Source organism: Ochotona princeps, unplaced genomic scaffold (assembly GCF_030435755.1).
Source record: "Ochotona princeps isolate mOchPri1 unplaced genomic scaffold, mOchPri1.hap1 HAP1_SCAFFOLD_1138, whole genome shotgun sequence".
Lineage (NCBI taxonomy): Eukaryota > Metazoa > Chordata > Mammalia > Lagomorpha > Ochotonidae > Ochotona > Ochotona princeps.
Window position 1 is genome coordinate 50,885 of NW_026701531.1, and position 26,127 is coordinate 77,011.

The window sequence follows — 26,127 nt, forward strand, 5'->3', positions numbered from 1 at the left end:
GCGCACGGGGCGGGCGCACGGGCGGGGCGCACGGGCAGGGCGGGCTCCCCAGGCCCGGGGCCGGCGGGCGCGGCGCGCTGCAGCCGGCCGCCCAACCTCCCGCCCGCCCGGGCCGGGGTCGCGCTGTCCCGGGTCTGCCCACCGCGGCCTCCGCGCGGCCATGGAGGACGAGCGCAAGGACGAGGCCTACGGTAGGGAGCCGCCTTGTCCCCTCGGGGGTCCGCTGCGTTAAAGGGGTGGCTTTGGAGAGAGGGGAAGTCAGGACACACGCAGCTTGGAGGCGCCGTCCGGCCGCTGCCCTCCCGCCCGCGTGCAGCCCCAAGCCTCCCGGCTGCAGCCAGGCCGACCCCACACCCGGGAGCCCTTCGCTGCCTCCCACCCCAGCGCCACCGTGGGTTTTGGGGCCGGGGCGCACGGCGCATGCTCCACCCGCGGAGGTCCCGTTATCTGGGCGGCTCAGATGGCACGAGGCGGGGGAGGGGAGGCCTGGCGATGGGTGCTGGAAAGCAGCCGGACCGCGACCTCCCTATTTCCCTCTCGTCTTCTTCCTGGACCCCTTTGCCCTGCTTTCTGCTCCTCCCCGACATCTCCTCCTCCAGCACTCCCTACAAGTAACGGCCCAAGGCGTTGAGCCAGTTGCGGGAAACTGAGGCAGCCCGGGGCAGCTGGAAGAGGGAGGCGTCCCTCTAAACCTCCCCTCCCTCCCCCCCACCCCAGCAGCCTAGGAGGGTCAGAAACGAAGCCATCTCCGGTGCTGGGCAGGAAAAAAACCGGAAACAATTGAGAAACTTTCCATCCTCCCTCTCAGAAACGGTATATCCACCCCCCAGTTAGAGGGGGTCCCCGGAATGGGGGTCGCATGCCTACAAATTCTTGAGCACCGCCTTAGCTAGTCGGCGGAGGGGTGCAGCCACCGTGCGTACCCCACAACACCTTCTTGGCCACACTTTTTTCTTTCTCTTCTGCATTTCGAGTCCCCAAGGGCCAGCTCAGCCTAAACCCCAATTGGCACTGTCCCCCGGGAGGGTGTGGGGGGCCTGGGAGGAGGGCCTCTGTGACCCCCTCTCTGTGAGACCCACAACTTCCTGGAAGCTATTTGAGTGAAAGCCTTGGGGAGGGGGCCGGAAACTGTTCCAGGAAGAGAAAAACAAGTTAGGCAGAACTGCTACTCTAACCTCCCCCCACCCCTGGGGACAAAGACCTCAAGAGGCTGAGTGATGCTTGGTTCTCCAGGGACAGCCCTGGCAGAGGGGCACCGCCTGCAAGCACCCCAGCTCCTTGCTGTTTGAAAAATGCCAACCTGAGTCTCTCCCCCCTGGCTCTTGGTTTTGGCTGCAGCTCTGGGCTCCGCAGCTTCCAGTGCTGCGGGTCCTTAGGGTGTGGCCAGCTGGATGGGTTGTGGACATCTTGGCCCCGGGGTCCCTGGCTAGGCTGCCTGAGGGGGTAGCCCCTGCTGGGTGCTTGGTCTCCCGTGCGGTCTGCCTGGGATGGGGTGCCAGTGGAGTGGGCCCCCAATCCGGTAGACCCTACTAATGCGTCTGCGACCAAAGCCCCCTGGGTTAGGGTGGAGAGTCCTACTTGGCTCTGCCCGGCCCTGCCACCCCCTCTAAGACCTCGGGGAAGACTGGGCTGGAAGAAAAAATTGCCAGAAGGGAGAAGGACCAGCAACTAGAGGTGTAATTGTAGGTTGTTCCAGGTTGTGCAGCAAAAAATAGGACACTGGTGGGAGGGCCTGGGGGTAATTTAGGTGAGTTAGGGCTGGAAGTTGTGCGGCTGGGAGAGGTCTGAGGGAACAGCAAACAAACCACACTGTCCCTTCATTATCCCTCTCAGAGGTGGCCCTGCAGCCTGGCAGGCTCTCCCGCTTGTCCAAAGGGGCCACCTGGATGGGGTGCTTGCATTGCGGATGTAAAAAGAAATAATACTAATTTAAAATGTAGTTGGAAAACTGAGTGACTTGGAATTCTTACATCCATCTGTTGATTCATCTGCCACCCCTCTGCCACACCCACTGGAGCTGCAGCAGCTAGGGTTGAAGGGGTCTTGCCTGCAGGCTGCAAGGGCCCTCCAACTCGGCCCATCTCCCATTGCGTTCCCGGGGTGCTTTAAGCTGAGAGCTGGATCAGGCGCAAAGCAGCGCACAGCGACCATGCCCACGGGGGATGCTGGCTGTGCAGGCGGCAGCTTAACCTGCTGTGTCCCAAGCTTGCATCTTGCTTGGCTTGAGGCCAGAACCAGCAAGCTGGGGTGGTTGGACTGGCCGTGCAGTCCCTGTCTGATCTTGGTGAGGGGGGGTGCCCCCTGGTGCCAGGTGTGCCTGGGTGGCTCATGCATTGCTTTTGTAAAGGGTTGTGTGGCTGTGGGTGGATCAGTGAGCTCTCTGAGGAACCCCGTGTGCTTCGCCACAACAGGGTGGCAGTCAGCTGGAGCTTAGGGGGGTGGAGGCTGGCCATCCTGGAATGCAGCCTTTTCCAACAGTCCTTGTCTGCCTAGGTCAGGACTGGGCAGGACGGGGAGGCCCTCCTTGGAGCAAGCACAGGGAGGGTGCAGCTGCAAGGCAAAGAGGGAAGTGTTTGGGGCCCCTGAGGGTGGGGAGTTGGGTGGGGATGCTCCCCACAGGCATTGGTGCCTCTTGGCCAGAGTGGCTGTGGGGGGGGGAGAGTGGTGGAGGGAATAGAATCCGAAACCATAAACCCTGATGAGGAAGGAAAAAAAACCTGGAGGAAAGAAGTTATCATGGTTGTTTAAAAACACGGGTTCCTGGGGTGGGGATTGGACACGGTGGTTAGGGCGCCACTGAGGATGTCAAGTCCCCAAGGGGCGTGCCTGGACTGGAACCCCTGAGTGCTGGCAGGATTGGCTCAGGTGCTGGGGTCCCCGCTGTTCTGCACATGGGAGACCTAGATTGAGAACTTTGTCCCCGACCCAGCCCTGGCTGTCTCAGGGATGTCAGAGAGTGAACCGGCAGATGGGTGCTCTTTCATTTTAAAATTTCGTTATGGGAACTGGTGCTATAGCCTAGTGGCTAAATCCTCACCTTGCAACCACTGGGATCCCATATGGGTGCCAGTTTGTGTCCCAGTGGCAAGCTCCCTGCCTGTGGCCTGGGAAAGCAGTGGAGGACGGCCCAAAGCCTTGGGACCCTGCACGCGCGTGGGAGGCCCAGAAGAAGCTCCTGGCTCCTGGCTTGAGCCTGGCCTACCCCTGGCTGTTGCAGGCATTTGAGAAGTAAACCAGCCTGTGTAAGATTTGTTCTCTGTGTCACTCTGCCTCTCAAGTAAGTAAATACAGTTCTTTTTAAGATTTATTCATCTTTATTGAAAAGGCAGGTACTCAGAAAGAAGGAGAGACAAACAGAAAGATCCTCCATCTGTTGATTCAAGTGGCCGCAATGGCCCGAGCTGAGCCGATATGAAGCCAGGAGCCAGGAGCCTCTTCCGGGTCTCCCACGCAGGCACGGGTGCCCACGTCCTGGATCTGTCTTCTGTTGGTTTTTCTGCTGCATTAGCAAGGAGCTGGATCGGAACAGAGCAGCCAGGATTTGAACCAGTGCCCGTATGGGATGCTGGCACTGCAGACTGTGGCATAACGTACTATGCCACAGTGCCAGCCCTGACTGTAAACTCTTACCTAACAACTAAATGAATATATTCCCTTGTGTTCCAGGAGAAGCGTAGTTTTCCATGTGAAAAAAGCCTCCTGGGGGCTCGGCAGCGTGGCCTAGTGGCTAAGGTCCTTGCCTTGATCCCATATGGCCGCTGGTTCTAATCCCGGCAGCTCCACTTCCTCTCTGTCTCTCCTCCTCTCAGTGTATCTGACTTTGTAATAAAAATAAAATAAATCTTTAAAAAAAAAAATAAAAAAATAAACAAAACCCTCCTGGGAGCCGTTGCGTGGCTGCCTTTATCCCAGGGGCATATACTTCGTGGGATCCTCTTCTAGCCCTTACCCGTTTCCTGGCCTGTTTGTGTGAGATGTTGCGTCTTTTTAAAGCTCCTAGGTTGGGTTTAATGCCGAGGGAAGCTGCCTATGGTGTAGTTCCCACAGTGCAACCGCAGGGCTCCTGGCTGGCTGGTAATGCTGGGCTACCGTGTTAGGCTGTGAAATGGCAAAGGGGACAAGAAAGAGCCAAAAACGGGGGCATCTTCAAGATATGTGGACTGGGGGTGAAGGCACCGGGGTCGGGGTCTTCTCTCTTGCAGCCCCCCCACCGCAGCGGGAGGTCTCCACTTGAGTGAACGTTGCTTTGCTCACTGCCTTGTCCCAGTGGAAATTCTTCCTCTCTGTTGGACGGCAAGTGAGTTGTTTTCTTTGTTGCTGTTTCTGTGTAGCAGTAACTCTGCCTTGTTGTATAGTCGGGGCCAGCACTGCAGTGTAGGGGGCAGAGCCTCTGCCTGCAGTGCTGCCCGCTCTGGCTCAAGTCCCAACTGCTCCACTTCCCGTCCAGCTCCCTGCTGATGTGCCTGGGAAAGCAGTGGAGGACGGCCCTACATGAAGCTCCTGGTTTCAGATGGGCTCGGCTCCAGCCTCTTAACAGCCATCTGGGGAGTGGGCCAGCGGATGGAAGAGCTTTTCCCTTCCCTCTCTGTAATTTTTGCCTTTCAAATATGTAAATCAAAACAGCAGAAACAAAAGAGAAGCCCAGTGTTTTACACTGGAGTGCCTTGGCTTGAGTCCCCATCTGGCTCTCGCTTCAGGCTCCCTGCTAAGCAGACCCGGTGTTAAACCGCGGGGTTTAACGGGTATGGGCCCCAGGAGCCCTAACCCTAACCCTAACCCTGAAAGCTCCCAATAACCAGGTCAGAGGCTGCAATAGCAAGAGGAATTTTATTGACTTCCATGGACGGGCCCCACTCCTATGACAGAGTAACAGCCCAGATATCCAGGGGTACAGATATTTTATAGGCACAGACTGCAAGGTTTAGCATATTTGCTAAGTTTTATGGCCTTATTCTGGCAACAGCTCAGGCCCCTCAGGCCACATTTCCTCGGACTAAGGAATTTACTTATCAGGAGACAGAAGCTTAGGCGTTCTTCCCATTGTCAGGCCCATTGTGGCCATTCCCCTCCCCTTATCTGATCTCCAAGCAGGATACAGAAGCAGAAAAAGCATTAGCCCTTACTTTTCTCTTTCGCCCGGGGGTGGCGGGTACAGGTGCCAGCTTGAGCTTGTCCAATCCCTGCCATCCACCTAAGTGACCTGACCTGCAGTTTCCAGATGCTGGGCCAGCCCTGGCCACTGTGGCCTTTGCAAAATGAGCCTGTGCGGGAAAGGCAGGGTTACTGGGACAGACAGAGACCTCTTTCATCCCCTTGGGTCATTTCTGAAATGGCCACAATGACTGGGGCTGGCCCAAGCCCAGGTCAGGAGTCTGGAATTCCATCTGGGCCTCCCACGTGGCTCCCGAGGCTCGAGCCTTTGGACCACTCGCTTCTGCTTTCTCTGCTTTCTGAGCTGGGAGTTGAATGGGACAAGGGGCTGCTGTTCGTGGGAGATCTCAGGCAGAGGCTAAGCGCACAGTGCCACAACACTATTAGTGCTTCCAGTTCACAAGTGCATTAAAAAAACAAAACAACTTTTTAAAAAGATTTATGTATCTATGTTTCAAAAGCAGATTTACAGAAAGAGGGAGAAAGATCTTTGATCCACCGGCTTCCTCCCCAAATGGCTGCAACAGTCAGAGCTGAGCTGACCTAAAGCCAGGAGCCAGGAGCCTCTTCCGGGTCTCCCACGTGGGTGCAGGGTCCCCAGGCTTTGGGCCGTCCTCCACTGCTTTCCCAGGCCCCAGGCAGGGAGCTGGGTGGGAAGTGGAGCTGCCGGGACTCGAACTGGCCCCCGTACGGGATTGTGGCACATGCGAGACAAGGATTTTAGCCACTAGGCTACCATACTGGGCTGGACTCTTTTTTAGATTTATTTTATTTGTCTGAGACAGTTTTTTTCGGGGAGCGATTTATCCAATGCTTTCCTCTGCAGATCGACTCAATGGGCAGGAACTGAGCCAGGAGCCGGGTACTACATCCGGGTTCTGCCACATCCCAGGACTTCCTGGCGCCCCCTAGTCCCGTCCCAGTGTCTGGGAGCACAGAACAGTGAACCTGGTGGCCGACAGGAAGTGCCTCGGGGACAGGAAGTGAAGGCTCCGGGCCAGAGGTGACCACAGCATGATTTCTGGTCTAAAGAGTGGCTTAGGTGGATTCTGCCATTGAGCAAATACTTTCCTTAACGTTTTTTTTAAATGTTCACTTACTTATTTTCATCTATTGGAAAGAGAGAGAGGGAGCTTCCATGTACTGGCTCCTTCTCCAGTGCTCACAACAGTCACGGCTGGGCTGCTCCCAAGACAGGAACCTGGAACTCCATCCGGGTCTCCCACATGGGCAGCAGGGGCCCAAGCCCTCGGACCATCCTCTGCTGCCTGCCCAGGAGCACTGGTGGGGGGCTGCATCAGAAGTGGGGCAGCCGGGACTCGAACCGGTGCTCCGATAGCCGTGAGAAGAAGTAAATAAATAAAATCTAATAAATATGGGCTGCCACTTCCCACTTGGGGCCACATTGAGGAAGTGGTGAATGGCATTGGGACAGCGGCTGCTTGTGAGTTCTGTGGTCTGTCTCCAAGGGTTATCTGCGTTCAAATTCCAGTTCCCACTAACCCTTTGGCCTCAGGCCATTGTGACTCACATCGGTGTCCCAGTTTGCTTAGGATCCACCTGGGAGGAGTTAGTAAGCCCTGGGTGCCGTTCCGCATCCCCTGTGGTGCGGCAGGGCCTCGTTCCAGTCCCTGCTGCCCGGTTTCTCATCCGTCTCTCTGCTGAGGCACTGGGAGCAATGGAGGGCGGTCCCGGTGCTTGGGAGCCTGCACCCACACGGGAGACCTGGAAGAAGCTCTTCCGTCCGATGGTTCACTCCCCAAGTGGTCGCAACAGTTGGAGCTGTGCCGATCTGAAGCCAGGAGCCAGGAGCTTCTTCCCGATTTCCCACACAGGTGCAGGGCCCCAAGGCTTTGGGACGTCGTTTGCTGGGCCACAAGCAAGGAGCTGGATGGGAAGTTGGGCCGCCGGGATTAGAACTGGTGTCCCTATGGGATCCCAGCATGTGCAAGGCAAGGACTTTAGCCACTAGGCTACTGCACCGAGCCAAATAAATGGATGTTTATACATAAGCAAGGATGTGGTTCTTAGAAGCTCCTGCCCAGGCATGGTATACAGTAGGCGCTCACTTGGTGTTTGTGTGCGTCTCCTCTCTCCGCTCCCCTCCTCAGGCTGTCGGTAGAGCGTGTCTGAGCTGCTTGTTCCGCAGAGGACAGCAGGCTGACCGCGTGGGCGTGGCCGAGTCCTTGGGGACTTGGCTGCCGGCCGGAAGCTGCGGGGGCTGGGTGGCACTGGGTGCCCTGGCAGCAGTGTTGGGACTGGGCAGTCTGTGTTCTCTAACATGCCACGCCCGCTGGGGTGGGTGGGCCGGCTCCCATGCCAGCCAGGACCTAATAACGGCTGCCGCCCGCCCCCCAGCCTGCTCTAACGGGCCAGCTCCCCCGGCTGCCCGCACGGCCTCTCCCCGCAGCCAGTGACACAATACACACATTGAGTGCATCAGAAAGTGAAGGAATTTATTTTGCCTCCTGATTCCTGGTTCAAGTCCAATGAGGAGGGCTGCAAGTCACAAAGATTTTTTTTTTCCCGAAGATTTACTTAATTTTTTTTCCAAAGACTTATTTATTTTTATTTAGAGGCAGAGCAGGTTTATTGAGAGGAGGAGGGACAGAAAGATCTTCTATCCACTGGTTTACTGCCCAAGCAGCTGCAGTGGCCGGAGCTGAGCCGATCCGGAGCCAGGAGCCAGGAGCCTCCTCCGGGTCTCCCATGCGGGCGCAGGGTCGAGGCTGTGGGCCGTCCTCCACTGCTTCCCCAGGCCCCAGGCAGGGAGCTGGGTGGGCAGTGGAGCAGCCGGGACTGGAACCAGCGCCCACATGGGATGCTGGTGCTGCAGGTGGAGGCTTGGTGTGATGTGCCACCATACTGCCCTCCCCCACCCCCCAGCAGTGGCCTTCATGCTGGCAGGGTCCCCAGGTGACACGGTCACATGTGTGTATGTGTGTCCTCCGGTCAGCAGGGCTCTGAGGGCATTGCCTCCCTACACCCTGGGCAGGCGGGGTTTTCTTTCTGTGTGACCCTCAGGCTGTGGATTCTTTTTCCTCACTGGAGGCAAGACCAGCTCACTGGGAAGACCACCCAGAGCAGCCACTCCGGGAAAGGAAGGAGTTGCTTCCATGCCCTCTCTGAAACTCTGCCATGATGGTTATTTCAAAGGCAGAGCTACGGGGTGGGGAGAGAGACCTTCCGTCTGCTGGTTCCCTCCCCAGCTGTCTGCAGCGGCTGCAGCTGAGCCCATCCGGAGCCAGGAGCTGCTCCTAGGTCTCCCACGTGGGTGCAGGCACCCAAGCACGTGCCCCATCCTCTGCTGCTTGCTCGAGTGCCTTAGCAAGAAGCTGGGTGAGAAGTGGAACAGCTGGGACTTGAACCAGCAGCCATACAGGGTGCTGTCATCCCAGGAGGTCGCTTTGTCATGTGGCACCACAGCGCCAGTCCCTTCACCTCCCACACCCTGTGTGGGCATCCTGGGCTCCAGGAGGTTCAGGAGTGATTGGTGTTGCTGGAAGCCACTGGGTGATTGGAAGTTGGTTGTAGAAGCCCTACCAAGCGGACAGGGTTGGAGAGCCGCCCAGGAGCTGGACGGCCCGACCCGCCTGCTGCTCGTGGGACAGGCAGGCAGTGATCCCTTGATTTCCTCTCCAGGCCTCAGGTGCTGCTTCTGTGAAATGGGCGTTGCCATCAGCTGCAGGGAGCAGACCCGGGCCAGGCGGGGGCAGGGAGAGGGAGGTGCGGGAGAGGCTCGGCTTCCCCCTCAGCCCTTTCCCCTCCTTCTGCTCCTCCTCCCCCTCCTTCTCCTCCTCCTCCCCCTCCTCCCCCCTCGCTTTCCTCTTGTTCCCCCTCCTCCTCCTCACTGCCCATTCCCAGGAGGGACCAGAACCCATTAGCATCCTCCGGTCCGCTCTCTCCACCCTGCCCAGGTTCATAAGAACTAATGGAAGTTTCTGGAAGACCCTGGCGCTCCCCGCCACCCCCTCCCAGGCCAGGCCTCTCGCCCCGCCCAGCCCGTGTTTTGCATTATCTAGTTCTGTTTTCTGGAAGGTGGGGGCGGTGGGGATTCCCCTCCCCATCCCCCACCGCCCAAGTTCACCCAGTGAGGTACTGGCCCAGCTGCACCCCCTCCCCCTCAGCAGCCAGTCTTCAGGGGTGCATCCCCCACTTCCTGGCATCGCCTCTCCTGCTTGCTGTGCTTTGGGCTTTTTATATATGCGCATGATTAACCCGTGTGGAATTTACTCTGCTAGGGCTGGGGGGAAGGGTGGAGTTTATTTTCTTGCATTTGCAGCCTTAGGATTCCTGATGGGAGAGGGCCTTGACGGCCTGGCCTCTGAGCAGGCCACGCTTGGCGTGTTCTCTGGCTTCCAGGTCGGCGGTTTGCACGTATATGTTGCACGTTTGTGTGCAGGAAAAGCGAAGGCGTGTTTTCATTTGCAGTGTCAGCTCTGTGTGTGTGTGTGCCGGGTGCACTCGTTCAGCAGGACCTGAATGCTTTAAGATTTATCTGTGTGTTGGAAAGGCAGAGTGACAGAGAGGAAGAGACTGAAAGCCAGCCAGGAGCCTGGAACTCCACGTGGGTGACGGGAAGGCAAACCCCAGGACGTTCTCGGCTACTTTCCCAGGCGCATTAGCAGGGAGCTGGATCGGAAGTGGAGCAGCGGGTCCAGTGTGATGGTGTGATGGCTCTGTAGCTAAATCCTTGCTTTGCATATATTAGGATCCCTTATGAGTGCCGGTTCTAATCCCGGCTGCCCTGCTTCCCACCCAGCTCCCTGCCTGTGCCCTGGGAGAGCAGCGGAGGACGGCCCAAAGCCTGGGGACCCTGCACCAAGTGGGAGACCTGGAGATGCTCTTGGTTTCTTGCTTCAGATTGATTCAGCTTCGTGGCTACTTGGGAAATGAAGCAGCAGATGAAAAATCTTTGTCTCTTTCTCTCTGAAGATCTGCCTTTTGAATAAAAATAAATAAATTAAAAAAAAATTGGAGCAGCTGAGATACAAAGCGGCTGGGATTGCGCACACTGAGACGGGCTGTGGGAGCCCCATGGTGACACTGTGATGGTGCAGTGGGAAGAGGCATGGGGCTCAGGGTGAGGACAGAGGGCTGCTGGCCCCCACGGGCCCGAGCTAACTGGGGACAGGTGCGGTTTGTGGCTGGGGACCCCGCCACCGTCTGTCCACTGCTGGGCTCAGGTGGGGTTGGCCGGGACTCTGTGAACCGCAGGGTTTCTTTGGGCCTATTGGTCATCCCAGGGTACAGCCTGGCGCCTTGGGCCTCGCCTGTTTGCTCAAGCTCAGGGCCAGGAGGAGGTCATGTAGGGCCTCCCTCGCTGGAAGGACTCTTCCAGGGATGCATGCGTCGGTGAGCTGACGCCTGCTGGGCACTGTTGGGCGCTGAGATGGCTCTGACCTGTGCATGGCCGCCTGTGTGAGGCCAGCGTATACGCCACGGCGTCTGGCTGCCCATGCTGAGTATGCACCCCTGCCAGCGTATACGCCACGGCGTCTGGCTGCCCATGCTGAGTATGCACCCCTGCTGAGGAAAGCCCTCCCTAGTTTTCTTTCTTTTTTCCCCATTTTCCTTGAACTGTTTGGAGACCCCTCCCCTGTACAAGCCAGAGCTTCGAAATGTTGTATTTGCACCAGATCATCCTGTCTTTTCCTTCCAGTTACTGCAGACTAGCCAGCCGCTGGTAAAGTAGAGAGCTTTCCTCGAAGATTTGTGGAGGGCACAGGCAGGGGTGTGAGTGAGCAGGCGGCTGGCTGGCACAGGCAGGGGTGGAGCGAGCAGGCGGCTGGCTGGCACAGGCAGGGGTGGGGTGGGTATTAAGCGTGTAGCCAGCAGTGTGCACCAAGCTTCTTAGGCGCGTCTATAGTCTCCTATAGACCACTGTATGTGCTCAGGCCTACTGTACCCCATGCAGATTTCACAGATTAAAACAATGAGAGTAACTCTATGGGTCGTCAACATTTGGTAGAAAATAGAATTGAATGCGTATATTTTGATGGTAAACCATTTTGATACTGAAGCCTTATGTCTCCAGGATGTCTATTTTCTTTCCCCAAGCTTTTTGAAAACCCCCCTGTGCCAGCTGTATGTTCCCCAGTGCCTGGCCTTTAAGACTTACTAAAGATTTATTTATTTTTATTGGAAAAGCAGATTTACAGAGAAAAAGAGAGAAAGATCTTCCATCTGCTGGTTTGCTCCCCGAGTGGCCATAATGGCTGGAGCTGAGCTGATCTGAAGCCAGAAGTCAGGAGCCTCTTCTGGGTCTCCCATGCGGGTGCAGGGTCCCAAGGCTTTGGGCCGTCCTCCACTGCTTTCCCAGGCCCCAGGCAGGGAGCTGGGTGGGAAGTGGGGCAGCTGGGACATGAACCGAGCCCATATAGGGTCCTGGTGCATGGAAGATGAGGACTTTAGCTACCAGGTTACTGCACTGGGCCGTGTTCCCTAGCTTAACAGGCTAGAATTATTTTATGTTTCACAGACACCTGTGGTGCCTAGGGGAGGGTCAGGGTTCGAATCCTGGCTCCACTCCTGACCCTGGGAAGGCAGCAGGTGATGGGTCAAGTACTTGGGCCGGTACCAGCCACATAGGAGCCCTGGGTGGAGCTCCTAGCTTCAGCCCAGCTCAGCCCTGACTGCTGCGGGCAATTGGTGGGAGTGTACCAGCAGGTGGCAGCTTATCTCTGTCTCTGTCTGTCTCTTCCTCCCCCTCTACCAAAAAGCAAAGTCCCAGTCTGAACTCAAATCATCTCTGGGTGTGCTACTCCCAGCCTCAGTTTGCATACACAGAAGATGGGACCGAAGTGGGTCCCTTTTGGACCTGGGGTGTGGGGTGGGGGACTCCCAGGTGGTGTGGGGTCCAGGACCACCCCATGGGTGCAGCCTGAAGTTCCCTGTCTGGGGGCTGGCCAGGCGCAGGCGGGCGGAGCTGGCTAAATTGGGCACTCGGTGGGTGAGTGGCGGGCGCAGCTGCCTGCCTCCTGCCCCGCCGGCCTCCTCCCTCCCTCCTTCCCGTCCCCTGGCGCTGGCGGCCGGTAGGACCGGTTTGGGCCGCCCCGCCTGGCTCCGGGCTGGGCGGAGCCGGGTCTCCAGAGGGCTCGCTCTGTGCGCTCTGAGCCCGCCTGTGCGTCCAGACGGGCGGGCGCGCGGGAATGGGGGACGAGGGGCCGCACTACTATGGGAAGCACGGTAGGTGCGCCCCCCCTTGTCCCCCGGGGTGGTGGTGGGGGGACGGGACGATTGGGCAGCGCCCCGGCCAGGGTGGCGACGCCGAGGGGAGGCAGGCTGTGGGGCCGGCAGTGGGCATCGGTACTGCCCATCACGGGCCGCCCCCTCTCCTTGCCTCCGCGGCACCTCCCCATCTTGGAGCTCTGCGCCAACCGAGGAGAGCTGGCGCTGGAAGTTCTGGCCCCTTCCAGGCATTCCAAGGATCCTGGGTCTGGGGCTCCTGTACTGGGACAGGCACTGCCTGGGGGCTTGTGCGGTGGCGCTGTGTGGGGGGATGGGACAAGGATTCCGGATTTCCTTCAGTCCTGGGCTGACAGCCCTGCTGGGGGTATCTGGGCAGAGTCTTCAGGCTCCCCCTCCCCCAGCTTAGCTCTCCCTTCCTTTTTCAGGAACCCCACAGAAATATGACCCCACCTTCAAGGGACCAATTTACAACAGGTAAATGCGCTCCGGGGTCCACTAGTTTGTCACAAACTGGTAACAAACGTTCGCCCCTGGATAGAAGAACCTGCTTCCGTAAGATGCAGAAAGATACAAAAAAAAATTCCCTGGGGAATTGCAGGCAGCAGCTCAAAACTCAGAAACTCAAGCCCAGTCGTAGAAGCAGTCAGGACTCTGTCTGAGATGGTGGACACGGTGCGGACACTGGCCCTGCTGTCGTCAGCTGGGGAGGCCAGTGGACACGGTGCGGACACTGGCCCTGCTGCCGTCAGCTGGGGAGGCCAGTGGGCATGGTGCGGACATGGGCCCTGCTGTGGTCAGCTGGGGAGGCCAGTGGGCACGGTGCGCACATGGGCACCGCAGGCATTGGAGCCGCACACCTCCATCTGGGGTGGTGCCTTGCACAGGCACACGGTGGCTACCCTGAGAGTGAGGGTGCTTGTGGAGGGACACCCACTTATCGGTCACACCCACTGCTCTGCGCTTTTGGCTTTTATCATGCTTAGATTTCCTCGGGGGAACGGGCTGAGCGTTCAGACACCGTGGATGGGGGAGAGGTGTGGACCTGGCGGGCACCCTGTCCAGGGCGTGTGGCCTCCTTGTCTTTTGCTGTGCTTGCTGTGGTTGTGTGACATGCATGTGTACTCTTGGGCCTGGAGTAGGGGACCATGTCCTGTGACGCCCAGTGTGGCCGGAGGCCAGGTGGCCTGGCGTGGGCGACATGGCTTCCTGCCCTGCCTTCTCTCTCCTCTCTGCTCCCTAGGGGCTGCACCGATGTCATTTGCTGTGTGGCCCTCCTGCTGGCCATCGTGGGCTATGTGGCGGTGGGCATCATAGGTGAGGAGGTGCCATGCGATGGGCTCCCCCCACCCCGGGAAGGAGGGGCGAGTGTGAGGCTGGGGCTGGAAGCGGTGCCGCCTTCACAGCCTGGGTTCTGCCTGCAGCTTGGACCCACGGAGACCCTCGCAAGGTGATCTACCCCACTGACAGCCGTGGCGAATTCTGCGGCCAGAAGGGCACCAAGAATGCGTGAGTTGGGCCTTCCTGCCTTGGGGCAGAGTGGGTAGAGGGCTTCACTCGGAGAAGTTTCCAGGCTTTCTGCAACTGGCTGCAGCCGCCAACAATGACCACCTCTCAGTGTCCACAGCAGCTAGGGGGAGAATTCTTTCTTTTTTAAGATTTGTTCAGGGGGGCTCAGTGCGCTGGCTGAGTAACTAAGTGCTTACCTGTGTGCTCTGGAATCCCATCGGGATCTAATCCTGGCAGCCCTGGACACTGGTTTGAGTCCCGGCTGCCCCACTTCCCCTGCAGCTCCCTGCCTTTGACCTGGGAAAGCAGTGGAGGACGGCCCAAAGCCTGGGGACCCTGCACCCGCGTGGGAGACCCAGAAGTTCCTGGCTCCTGGTTCCTGGCTTTTTAGATCAACTCAGCTCTGACTATTGAGTCCATTTGGGGAGTGAACCAGTGGGTGATACATCTTCATGTCTCCTTCGCTCTGTGTATCTGCCTTCCAGGAATAATAAATTTTTGCAGAACAATGTTTGCATGTACTCAGCAGGGAGGCAGTATTTACTGTGAGCCTTGTTTTCTGGAAAGCAGAATGAAAGTAAGTGAGAGAGAGATATATCTTTCATCTACTGGTCACTTTCCAAATGTCTGTAACAATCCGAGGCCAGGCTAGGCTGGAACCAGCAACCTGGAATTTCATCTGAGTTTTACACACGAGTCCCGAGGCTTTGGGCCATGCTCCGCTGCCTTCCCAGGCCACAGGCAGGGAGCTGGATGGGAAGAGGGGTCAGCCATGCCTGCTGGGATGCTGACGCCACTGTCGGCGGCAGTGTGACCCGCTATGCCACAGCACTGGTCACTGTTACTCATTTCAGTAAGGAATTTTGTATAGGGGCGTAGGGGCGAGACCCCAGCATTCATGTAAACTTCTCTCCACACAGGAACAAACCATTCCTGTTTTATTTCAACATTGTCAAGTGTGCCAGCCCCCTGGTCCTGCTGGAATTCCAATGTCCCACCCCCCAGGTGACTGGACCTGCCCTCTCCCTGTGCAGGGTGGTGGGGGAGGACTGTGTCCTGCCTGGTGGGGGATGTGTGGCGCGTGGATCCTCACTGCCTCCCCACCACGCCCTCGTCCCACCTGGGCCCTCCGCCCTCCCAGATCTGCGTGGAGAAATGCCCCGACCGCTACCTCACCTTCCTCAGCGCGTACAACTCCCGGGACTTGGCGTACTACAAGCAGTTCTGTGTGCCCGGCTTCCAGGGGAGTAAAGTGAGTGGAAAGTCGCTGCCAGGGCTCGGGGGTGGGTCGGGGTCCCCCGGAAGCTCACCTCGTGTCTTGGCAGAGTGCGGCGGAGGTGCTCCGTGACGAGGACTGCCCGGCTGTGCTTATCCCCAGCAAACCTCGTGAGTTGGGGTCACTCCCCCCGCACTGCAGGGAGAGGGGGGCTGCCCGGGGGAGGGAGCACAAGCTGATGGGGCTCCCCACCCCTGTCCTGCCGTGCAGTGGCCCGGCGCTGCTTCCCGGCCATCCACGCCCAGAAGGGGGTGCTCATGGTGGGCAATGAGACGACCTACGAAGACGGGCATGGGGTGCGGAAAAACATCACGGACCTGGTGGAAGGCGCCAAGTGAGGCTGGGGGCCTTCCGGGGTGGGGTGGAGAGGGTGATGGGGCATTGCGGGTGCATGGCAGGGTGGGGACAGGCCCGAGCCTCGCCACCCCTCTCTGCAGGAAGGCTAATGGGGTGTTGGAGGCGCGGCAGCTGGCCATGCGAATCTTCGAAGATTATACAGTCTCCTGGTATTGGATCATCATGTGAGTGGTGGGCTGGCCGGGGTGGGCGGGGCTGGCCTGGAGGCCCCGCCCCCTCGCTGACCAGGGGCGGGGCCTGAGTGTGCCCCTCTGTTTTTTCCACCAGAGGCCTGGTCATTGCCATGTTGCTTAGCCTGCTTTTCATCACCCTGTTGCGTTTCCTGGCCGGCGTCATGGTCTGGGTGATGGTGGTCATGGTGATTTTAGTACTGGGTTATGGTAGGTTGTGTCCGTCCACCCCAATCCACCCCGCCCCACAACCTCCTCCGTGCAGGCTTTGGGGGCTGGGGAGGGAGGTGGTGACTGCCTCTCGGCGTTGGGGCACGGTGCTGGAGATGCTGGTGTCAGTGCTGTAAGAGCGGAGAGGCGGGGAGTAGGTTCCAGGTTGCCTCTCCCAGGGCTCATCCCTGTGTGATGAACCATGAGCCGTTCCCAGGCAGTTCTCAGCCCTGTGCACCCCGGGGTTGGTGACTGAGACACTCCTGCGCCTCGACTTCCTCCTCCACGCAGTGGCTGTAATGAGTGCTGATCGCTTGGAAGGTTTAGGAGAAGCAGATGGTGGCAGAGTGACCTTGTCAAGGGCCTGAATATGCATGTTGTGGGAGAGAGAGATCTTCCATCTGCTGGTTCACTCCCCAGATGGCCACACAGCCGAGACTGGGCACTTGGCTCATCTCGCAAGGTCAGAGGTGGAACAGCCTGGGGTCCAACTGGCATCGCTGCTGAATGCCAACAGTGCAGGCGGCTTTACCCGCTACACCACAGTGCCAGCCTGGGCTGTGGGATTTCACAATTCTTGCTTATTTTCATGTTGTTTGAAAAGCAGGGAGAAACGAAGATCTTCCATTCACTGGTTCACTCCTTTACAAACACCTGTTATATCCGGGGCTGGGCCACACCAGAAACAGGTGCCAGGAGCTCCAGCCGGCTCTCCTGCTTATGTGTCAGGGGCCCAAGGACATGAGCCGCCCTGCTACCCCCAGGGCGTACATAAGTAGCCAGGATTTCTAAAAAACTATTTACTTTCCTTGGAAAAGCAGATAACAGAGAGGAGGAGAGGTGGAGAAGATCTTCTATCCACTGGTTCACTCCCCAACTGACCTCAGTGGCTGGAGCTGAGCCGATCTGAAGGCAGGAGCTTCTTCCAGGTCTCCCACACGGGTGCAGGGTCCCAAGGCTTTGGGCCGTCCTCCACTGCTTTCCCAGGCCACAGGCAGGGAGCTGGAAGGGAAGTGGAGCAGCTGGAACACGAACTGGCGCCCCTATGGTATCCCAGTGTGTGCATGGTGAGGACTTTAGCTGCTGGGCTATCGTGCCAGGCCTGAGTGACCAGGACTAAAACCTGGGCACCCCACTGTGAGAGGGCAGTGCCCAAAGGGCTTGACCTCTGTGCCAAATATCTATCCTGGTCTTGGAATTTGAAGTGACTTTTTTTTTTGTCCCTTTATCCTTATTTTAAAAATGTTATTCTCTTCAAAGTGAATGCTGGTGCCGTAGCAGGTGGCACAGGGACACCTGTCTGTCCGTATGGTGAATGCTGGTGCCGTAGCAGGTGGCACGGGGACACCTGTCTGTCCGTATGGTGAATGCTGGTGCCGTAGCAGGTGGTACAGGACACCTGTCTGTCCCTATGGTGAATGCTGGTGCCGTAGCAGGTGGCACGGGGACACCTGTCTGTCCGTATGGTGAATGCTGGTGCCGTAGCAGGTGGTACAGGACACCTGTCTGTCCGTATGGTGAATGCTGGTGCCGTAGCAGGTGGCACAGGGACACCTGTCTGTCCCTATGGTGAATGTTGCAGATGGACGAGGCTCATGGGGCCTCTGCTCCTGACACCTGCTTCTTCATTTATTCTTTCATTCACCCATGTGCACATAAGACCCGCATTGAGAACACACTGCATTGTGGGAAATTCTTTGCATTCTATACTCAGAGCGATGAACCAAGCAGGACGAATTCTTGGCTTTCCTCATGGAGGCATGGGGAAGTTGAGCAAGAAATAAACCTGAAAAACCTCCATGTCACAGCAGGGATGGTGCTGGGAAGCCTGGCTGTAAGACAGGCTGCCTGACAGAGCCCATCTCACCTCAGGGGCCTGGGTTGCTAGGCACGTGCTGGCAGGTGATGTGGCTCAAGGACTCGGCTTCCCGACACCCACAGGCAGGGGCTGAACCCCGATGGAGAGCCAGGCTGCTGGCTATGACACTGCCCAGCCCCATTGTAAAGCAGGCTTTGCTGAGCCAACCGGCACGGACGGCCAATCTCTCCGTGTCTGTTTCTCTTTGCCTTCCAAACCAATAAGATGTCAGTGTGAGAGAGGATCTGATTCTGGGGGCGTCTGGGGGGATGGAATGATCTAGAAAGTTACAAGAGATGGTACCACTGTGAGCAGAGACCAGAGGGTGGGTGGAATCCGGCCAATGGGAGAGGCAGGGGGTGCACACAGCAGGTGCAGCATGTGGAAGGGTCCTCCGGGTCCGCCTGCATTGGGGCCTGCTTTCCTGGCTGGCTGGGGGTTGCATTCCCATACCAGGACCTGGGGTGGTGTTTGGGGGCTGGGCAGAAAAGGAGTGGGGGTTGAGCTGAAGCTGTGGCCTCCACGCCCCGCCCCACCCACCACCATCTTTCCCCGGGAAGGAATATTCCACTGCTACATGGAATACTCGCGGCTGCGCGGCGAGGCGGGCTCCGACATCTCCCTGGTGGACCTGGGCTTTCAGACCGACCTGCGCGTCTACCTGCACCTGCGGCAGACCTGGATGGGGTTCAGTGAGTCGCCACCCCCTTGCCCCTGCCCGGGGAGGCGCGCCAAGAGCGGCTCTCAGGCGCCCCCTCTTGGTTCCAGTGATTATCCTCAGCACCGTGGAAGTCGTGATCGTCCTCCTGCTCATCTTTCTGAGGAAGAGAATCCTCATCGCCATTGCTCTCATTAAGGAAGCCAGCAGGTGCATGGGCGGGCGGGGCGGGCGGGGTGCTGCGCACAGTCCAGCCCCGACACGTGACGTCTGACTCTTCCCAGGGCGGTGGGTTACGTCATGTACTCCTTGCTGTACCCGCTGGTCACCTTCTTCCTGCTGTGTCTTTGCATCGCCTACTGGGCCAGCACCGCTGTGTATCCACGGATGCCCTCCGCCTCCCACACCGCCACACCGTCTTGCCTTGGCAGTGACACAGGGTTGTGGGGGGCTGGGGTCAGCGGGGTGCAGGGACAATACATGGACGTCTCTCAGTCGGTCCCCGATCCCCCAGACCCTGCGTTCCTTAACCAACATCCCCCAGCTTCCTAGCCACATCCAACGAAGCCATCTACAAAGTCTTTGATGACGATGAGACCTGCACGCTGGTGGGGAAGACCTGCAACCCTGAGGTGGGCGGTCCTGGCTTTGTGGGCAACCTGGGAGGTCGCTCAGCCACTGTTCGGCACCATGCTGGGCGGGAGCGCCTGGCCCCGACTCCACCTGCTTGGCTGCCACCATGCCATCTCCCCTTTCTCTCTCCTCGGCTCTTGGAATGGCCACTCCTGGCCTAGCCCACGGTCTGGCCTGGCCTGGACGCTGTCCCCCTCGCCCCCCAACCCCCGTACGGCTTTGACAGTGCCATACCCTGCCCACAGGTCTTCCCTTCTGCCAACGAGTCGCGTGTGTGCCCCAAAGCCCGCTGCCAGTTTGCTTTCTACGGGGGAGAATCCAGCTACCACCGGGCGCTGCTGGGGCTGCAGATCTTCAACGCCTTTATGTTTTTCTGGCTGGCTAACTTCGTGCTAGCCCTGGGCCAGGTCACCCTGGCCGGGGCCTTCGCTTCCTACTACTGGGCCCTGCGCAAGCCCGACGACCTCCCGGCCTTCCCCCTCTTCTCTGCTTTTGGACGGGCACTCAGGTGGGTCAGGGCTGGCTGCAGGGCGTAGGGCACGGATGACCCACAGGAGACTCATCCCCGGGCCCCCGCCCCGTGCCTCCAGGTACCACACCGGCTCCCTGGCTTTCGGCGCCCTCATCCTGGCCATCGTGCAGGTCATCCGTGTGATCCTGGAGTACCTGGACCAACGCCTGAAAGGTGCAGTCACACATCACATCCTTTTGTGTTGGGGAGACCAAGCTAAATGGCAGGGCCCAAGGCATGAAGAGTAATGGGTTCCACCCCAGGAGGCGGGGTAAGAAAGTGAGAGCCGTAGGTCATTGGCTCCTAGGATGGAGGAGCAGCTGAAAGAGCCTATGGGGTGGAATCTTTACTCCCAGAGGGCAGAGTCCAGGAAGCCTGCTAGAGAGGGAGGGGCTGGATTGTTGACAGGTGAGGAAGCTCTCAAGGGGCTGGGATTGGTTATACTTTGGGTGGGTGGGGCCAAGGACACAGCCGGGATTGGTCCCTGACTTGGAGGCGTGGCTGGAAGGCTTCTCGGATTGGCTGCATATGTGGGAGCAGGTGTGAGGGTCCTGGGGTGGATCATTTTCTGGTGATGGATAGGAAACAGAACTTGCAGGGCAAGTTCTGCATCCAGGCCCTTTGCCTGGTCTCCTTTCTCAGAGCCTGAGCCTGGCTCCACCGTGATGGAGTCATGGGGGTGGCCGTAGACAGGGCTAGGCTGGGCCGCCCAACTTCCACCTAATAGCACCCTTGGCCCCCTTCTCCTTCCAGCGGCCCAGAACAAATTTGCCAAGTTCCTCATGACTTGTCTCAAATGCTGCTTCTGGTGCCTGGAGAAATTCATCAAGTTCCTCAACAGGAATGCTTACATCATGGTGAGGGGGCACCTCCAGCGGCTGCAGGTCTGGGGTGGGGCTGGCACGGGCACCTGCTCGCCTCCTCCCTCTTTCTCACCCAACTCCCCCTTGCCTCTCAGATCGCCATCTATGGCACCAACTTCTGCACCTCGGCCAGAAACGCCTTCTTCCTGCTCATGAGAAATATCATAAGGTGTGGGGACCCCCTTCCTCTCGTCCCCCTCCACTGACTCCTGCCTGAGTCCCCGAGCCTGGGGTTCACACCTGGCATTCCCTTCCTGTCTCCTCTGCAGAGTGGCCGTCTTGGACAAGGTCACTGACTTCCTGTTCCTGTTGGGCAAACTCCTGATTGTGGGCAGTGTGGGTGAGTGTCACATATACACACATGGAGCATGTGTGGCTGCCCAGGGTTGGGCTCCGGGGCGGGCTGTTCTCTCTGCGGGCCCTTCCAGGGTGGCGGCCATCACCCGCGGCCCTCTGCGGCTGTCACCTGTGGCCCTCCGCGGCCATCACCTGTGGCCGTCACCCGTGGCCCTCCGTGGCCGTCACCCGTGGCCTTCCGTGGCCATCACCCGTGGCCCTTCGCGGCCATCACCCGTGGCCCTCCGCGGCCATCACCCGCGGCCCTCTGCGGCCGTCACCCGTGGCCGTCACCCGTGGCCCTCCGTGGCCATCACCCGCAGCCGTCACCCGTGGCCCTCCGCGGCCGTCACCCGTGGCCCTCCGCGGCCGTCACCCATGGCCCTCTGGCCGTCACCCGTGGCCCTCCGCGGCCGTCACCCGTGGCCGTCACCCATGGCCCTCTGTGGCCATCACCCGTGGCCCTTCGCGGCCGTCACCCATGGCTCTCTGGCCATCCCCCGTGGCCCTCCGCGGCCATCACCCGCGGCCCTCCGCGGCCGTCACCTGCGGCCCTCTGAAGTTGTCACCTGCTCTGCAGTCGTCACCCGCAGCCCTCTGCGTCTCTTCTTCCCCAGGGATTTTGGCTTTCTTCTTCTTCACGCACCGCATCCGGATTGTGGAGGACACAGCACCCCCTCTCAACTATTACTGGGTTCCTATACTGGTGAGGACCCCTGGGGACAGACAGGAAGGAGGAGAGGGGCTAGTGCTTGCCTGGCAGCTATAGATGTGCGACTCAATGACTTCTTCAAACTCTCAGCTTTTAGTGATGTCCTGGACGTGGAGAGAGAGAGTGGGGGACTCCTCTTTTGGGGAGCCTTACAGTTTAGGCCCAAGTCAAGAAGGCTGTCCTTGCAGCCTGGCAGGGGCCAGCAGGTGGGCCTGCCAGGTGGGAGCCAAGCCCCGGCTAGGAACAAGGCAGAGGCCCCGAGGTGGGCGCGTGGGCACGAACGGGCAGCAGGCCAGCAGGGCCGAAGGGGCGGTGGAAGGTGGCGGTGATGAGGGTGTGCCCGGGGATGGGAGCGTGGAGCCGTGCCGTATCTGAGGGCTGGCCCTGGAGCCCGGATGGCGGGTTTGGTCTCCATTCCTCTGTTGATTCTGGAATGACTCACTTGGCATCACTGATTGAGCTCCAGTCGTATGAGTCAACAGATAGTTTGTCAGGCGGCCACCCAAGAGCCTGGCATTCTCTGAGCGGCTGCAGATAGAGCGCAAGAAATCACGGGACAGGCCTCCTGGAGAGGCAGCTGTCAGACCCGGGAGGGCCCCTGCTTGGAGACCTGGGGTGCCGCCGTGGCGGTGTGATGCTAGATTGAGAGATGGGGGGAGCAGGGGGCGGCCCAGAGGCCAGAGGTCAAAGGTGGCTTCTTCAATGGGAGCCGACTTCATTCGGGGCGACACATGCCAAGGTCCCGGGGTGGCGGACTGGCCGGAGCCAGAGTGGCGGCGGCGGCAGGGCACGGGCTGCGACAAGACGCTGCCTGACCCCTCCCCTCTCTTGCCCCCCAACAGACGGTGATTGTGGGGTCCTACTTGATTGCTCACGGTTTCTTCAGCGTCTATGGCATGTGTGTTGACACGCTATTTCTCTGTTTCTGTAAGTGGTCCGTTACCCCAAGCCATCCTGGGCAAGTACTCCCCCCGCCTCCGTTTGCCCGGTGCAGGTTGAGCAGCGGACGGAAACCCTGCGCTCGTGCCCAATGCAACGCGCTGTCCCTCCTCCTGCCTCCCTGCTCCTGCCCTGGCGTGGCCTGCGGCCGCTGCTGCACCCCTGGGGAGGGACGGGGCTCGGTCCTTGGCTTGGGGGCTGCCACTAACTCTGGGTCTCTTCCATCTGTTTTTTCTCTCTTCCACGCCTGCTGGCTTCTCCCATTCTCTCCCCGACTCCCCTTCCCTCTCTGCCCCCACCCCTTCCCATCCCACTCCTCCCTCCTGCCCTCCCCTGCGTTTCTGCCCCCGCTGGCTCCCGGGGGGCCCAGGTGAGGACCTGGAAAGGAATGACGGCTCGAAGGAGCGACCCTACTTCATGTCGCCCGAGCTGAGAGACATCCTTTTGAAGGGGAGTGCTGAGGAGGGCGGGCAGACGCCGGAAGCCGAGTAGATTGTGTGTGTGTTGGGAGGTGTTTGGGGTGTATCGGGGCTCCCAGCCGAGGGGGTACGGGGCAGGTCCCTGCCCGTGGCCTGTGTGCTGTCCGCGTTCGTTGCTTCCTAACACGGTGTGGCTCCCTTGTCTGTGATGCCGTCCTCCTGCCCCGCCCCCCACACGCTGTCCTCACGCGTGTCTCTCCCCGCGCCCCACTCGGGGTCTTCTTTCCACAGTGGAGGACCTGGAACGCAATGACGGCTCAGCCGAGAGGCCCTACTTCATGTCCTCCACCCTCAAGAGGCTCCTGAACAAAAGCAACAAGAAACTGGCTGAATCTTAGACAAGGGGGTGGGGGGCTCTGGTGGGGCCCCCTGCTCATCACTGCCACCCGCCTCCCCAGGCCTCCCCGGGCCGTGGTCATGGCCACCACCCCAGCGTGAGTTAGTACTGCCACCCGCACCGCCGGCCCGGTGTCACCCCCACTCACGCCGACACTGCAGAGGTCGGGGCCTTGGGGTGTCTGCCAGGCATCCGGGCTGCGGGGAGGCACCTCCGCCTTCCTGCGAGGGACATACGACCCGGCCCTGGGTCTTGTATGGAGTTGGGTGGACGCTGTCTTGCTGACAGCCCCCCTGCTCCCCACTCTGCCGCTGCCAGGTGACCAGACATCCGACGGTGATAGGCCGGCGCAGTGGGGTCGCCAAGGAGTGCCTTTGCTCTGGGATGGTTGTTTTGGGGGCAGGCGGTGGAGAGGGGGAAAAGGGGAGGGGGCGACACTTGTGTCCAGGAAAGAATAAGGGGAGGTGGCGGGCCTGGGTCATCAGACCAGAGCTGCCTTTGGGGGCGTTGTCACCCCCCAGTGACCACCGTGGACCCCTCTGCCTAACTGGGTGACATGGTTCACAGTGTAACAAGTGCCCCAGCCTGAGCGGGTCTCCCTGCCCAAGCAGGGTATTGTTTTGCCAAACGTGTTGGACTTGGGCCCTTGCTGACCCTGGGCTGACCCCCATCACCCCTCACCCCCACCCTCGCCCATTTTACATCGTCTTGGGTCATCAATTCGGTCCCAGGACCCCAGGGTCTCCCACATCCAGGGCCTGCTGCCATCCAGCCCCAGCCACACACCCTTGCGCCTGACTGCCCTGCCCCCACCTAACAGTAATAAAGTGCCTATTGTACCGGGCCATGCCTGACGTGTTTGTGAGGAGCCCCCACAAGCCTTCGGAGGGGAGGCGTGGTGGGCACTGAGCCTGAGTCGGGTTACTCCCCGACCAACGATTGGGCCTTGCTAGCCTTGGCGGCCCGCAGGGGCAGCAGAGGAAGACCCCCGGCCTTACCCAGCCCAGGACCCCTGCCGGCCGCCTAGAACCTCACTTCCAATGTGCTGGCAGCCCACGGCTCACTGCTGCCCCCTGCTGCCGGGGGCTGCCACCGTCGCCTCTACGTTGCAGACCGATTTTTTTTTCCTTAAGGTTCATTTATTTTATTTTTAAAAAAGATTTATTTATTTTTATTACAAAGATATACAGAGAGGAAGAACTTCCGTCCGATGATTCACTCCCCAAGCGGCTGCAACGGCCAGTGCTGTGCCGATCTGAACCTGGGAACCAGGAACCTCTTCTGGGTCTCCCACGTGGGTGCAGGGTCCCAAGGCCACAGGCATGATGGGAAGTGGAGCAGCCGGGACTTTGGCTACTAGGATACTTTGCTGGGCCGTATTTCAATTAGTTTGAAAGGTACCGAGATCTTGCTATTTGTTGGTTCATTTCCCAAATGCCTGGGCTGGGCCGGGCTCAAGGTAAGGACCGTGAAGCTGGGAGCTGGCAGGGACTCCAGTACCTGAGCCATCCAACACCTGCTGCCTTCCTGCGATCCTATGAGTGGGAAGCTGGGTTGGAAGCAGAGCCATCCTGTTGCCCCCAACGCCGGGCCCTTGAGGAAATGCACTGGTCTGACAGGGCCTGGTGCAGTAGCCTAGCAGGTGAAGTCCTTACCTTGCATGCACCTGGGTCCCATATGGGCACCGGTTTGTGTCCCAGCTGCTCCACTTCCCTCCCAGCTCCCTGCCTGTGGCCTGGGAAAGCAGTGGAGGACGGCCCAAAGCCTTGGGACCCTGCACCCACATGGGAGACCAGGGAGAGGCTCCTGGCTCCAGATTGGCTCAGCTCCAGCCATTGCCGTTACTTGGGGAGTGAATCATTGGATGGAAGCTCTTCCTCTCTGTCTGATTTTACAATAAAGAACATCTTAAAAAGGAGGCTGTGGACGTGGACAGGGGTTCCGGCTGCTGGCTGGAGCCTGGCCCCCCGCTTTGGCCAGCCGTGTGGGGCGTGAACCCACAGGATAAGAAACTGATGAGAAGGCCTGAGGATGGGGACGGAAGGCGCCTCCTCACCCTGGGCTGGTCTCCATCCTTCCTGCCGTGTTGTCCCTTAACCCGTGGTTTTTTCTTTCCTTGGGGGAAGGGGTTCCCCCCAGACGCTTGTTCCCTGCAGGGCGCGGGCGGCACCCCGACTCTGGGGGCGCACGTGGGGAGCCCAGAGACTGCCAGGGCCATCCCGCCAGGGACCCGCTGACAGCCGAGCCCTTCCCCAGGCGCCCCCAGCGCCCCGTCCCGGCTTCGGGGCCGCGGCGGAGCGGGACGCGCCCGTCCAACCACACACGCGCAGCCGCTCTCCGCAGGAGATAACGCCCCGGCCGGGAGAGCTGCCCGGCGGGCGGGCAGGGAGCGCTCGTCCCGAGCTCCTGGCGCCCCAGAAGCCGCTCACGCGCCTGGCGCTCCGCGGCCGCTTCCGCCAACGTCCTCATGGCGACGGGCGTAAGATGGCGGCCGCGCAGGCGCCGACACGGCTGGGGAGCTCCGCCCCTTCCTTCCTTAGTCGGGCGTCACGTGGTCACGGCCGCTCCAAAAAACCGCCATTGAGAAAAAGAGCGGCCGCTCCGTGACGTAAGCGCGGCGCCGCTAATCCGCGGCCGAGCAGGCGCTCCGGCTTGGTCACGTGCCGGGGAGGTGCGCTGCGGTCACGTGACGGAGCGTCCGCCCGCAGCGTCGCCGGGGTGAGGTGCGAAGAGGAAGCGGCGGCACGTGATCGCACACGCCACTCGCGCGACGCTGCTCGGCGGCCCCGCCCCCTCCGCCCGGTCTGGGCATGCGTCCAGCGGCAACGTGAAGCCGAAGCCGGGCGGGCGCGAGGGGCGGGGCCGGCGGCGGTCACGTGTGTGCGCACGTCCTGAGCGCGCGCGCCCGGCCGCTCGCTCCCGGCTCCTCCTCCTCCTCCT

General features: G+C 59.7%; 1 protein-coding gene across 3 annotated transcripts; it reads left to right on the forward strand.

Annotated features, from left to right (window-relative positions):
- Positions 1–149: 149 nt before the first annotated feature.
- LOC101521995 (choline transporter-like protein 2) lies at positions 150–23,394 on the forward strand. 3 transcript variants are annotated; one of them, XM_058659948.1, is made up of 23 exons: positions 150–191; positions 12,768–12,816; positions 13,583–13,656; positions 13,764–13,848; positions 14,769–14,853; positions 14,990–15,100; positions 15,174–15,234; positions 15,335–15,458; positions 15,562–15,645; positions 15,749–15,861; positions 18,280–18,411; positions 18,488–18,587; positions 18,662–18,754; positions 18,922–19,009; positions 19,256–19,518; positions 19,601–19,695; positions 20,275–20,378; positions 20,480–20,553; positions 20,654–20,724; positions 21,338–21,426; positions 22,275–22,359; positions 22,742–22,868; positions 23,082–23,204. In XM_058659948.1, the coding sequence occupies exons 1-22, from the start codon at positions 161–163 to the stop codon at positions 22,861–22,863; spliced, it is 2,133 nt and encodes a 710-aa protein (XP_058515931.1). In that variant the 5' UTR covers positions 150–160; the 3' UTR covers positions 22,864–22,868; positions 23,082–23,204. The 3 variants fall into 3 exon arrangements, with proteins under 3 accessions (XP_058515931.1, XP_058515930.1, XP_004595559.2); XM_058659947.1 differs by lacking the exon at positions 150–191 and adding an exon at positions 12,275–12,339; XM_004595502.3 differs by lacking the exons at positions 150–191; positions 22,742–22,868 and adding an exon at positions 12,275–12,339 and having other exon boundaries at positions 23,082–23,394.
- Positions 23,395–26,127: the final 2,733 nt, after the last annotated feature.

Excerpts from the sequence above, each read along its gene's own strand:
- LOC101521995 (XM_058659947.1), top strand. The coding sequence starts at position 12,303 with ATGGGGGACGAGGGGCCGCACTACTATGGGAAGCACG. Across the intron at positions 18,588-18,661 it reads CTCATTAAGGAAGCCAGCAG|GGCGGTGGGTTACGTCATGT; the intron begins GTGCATGGGCGG and ends GACTCTTCCCAG. Across the intron at positions 20,554-20,653 it reads CTCATGAGAAATATCATAAG|AGTGGCCGTCTTGGACAAGG; the intron begins GTGTGGGGACCC and ends TCTCCTCTGCAG.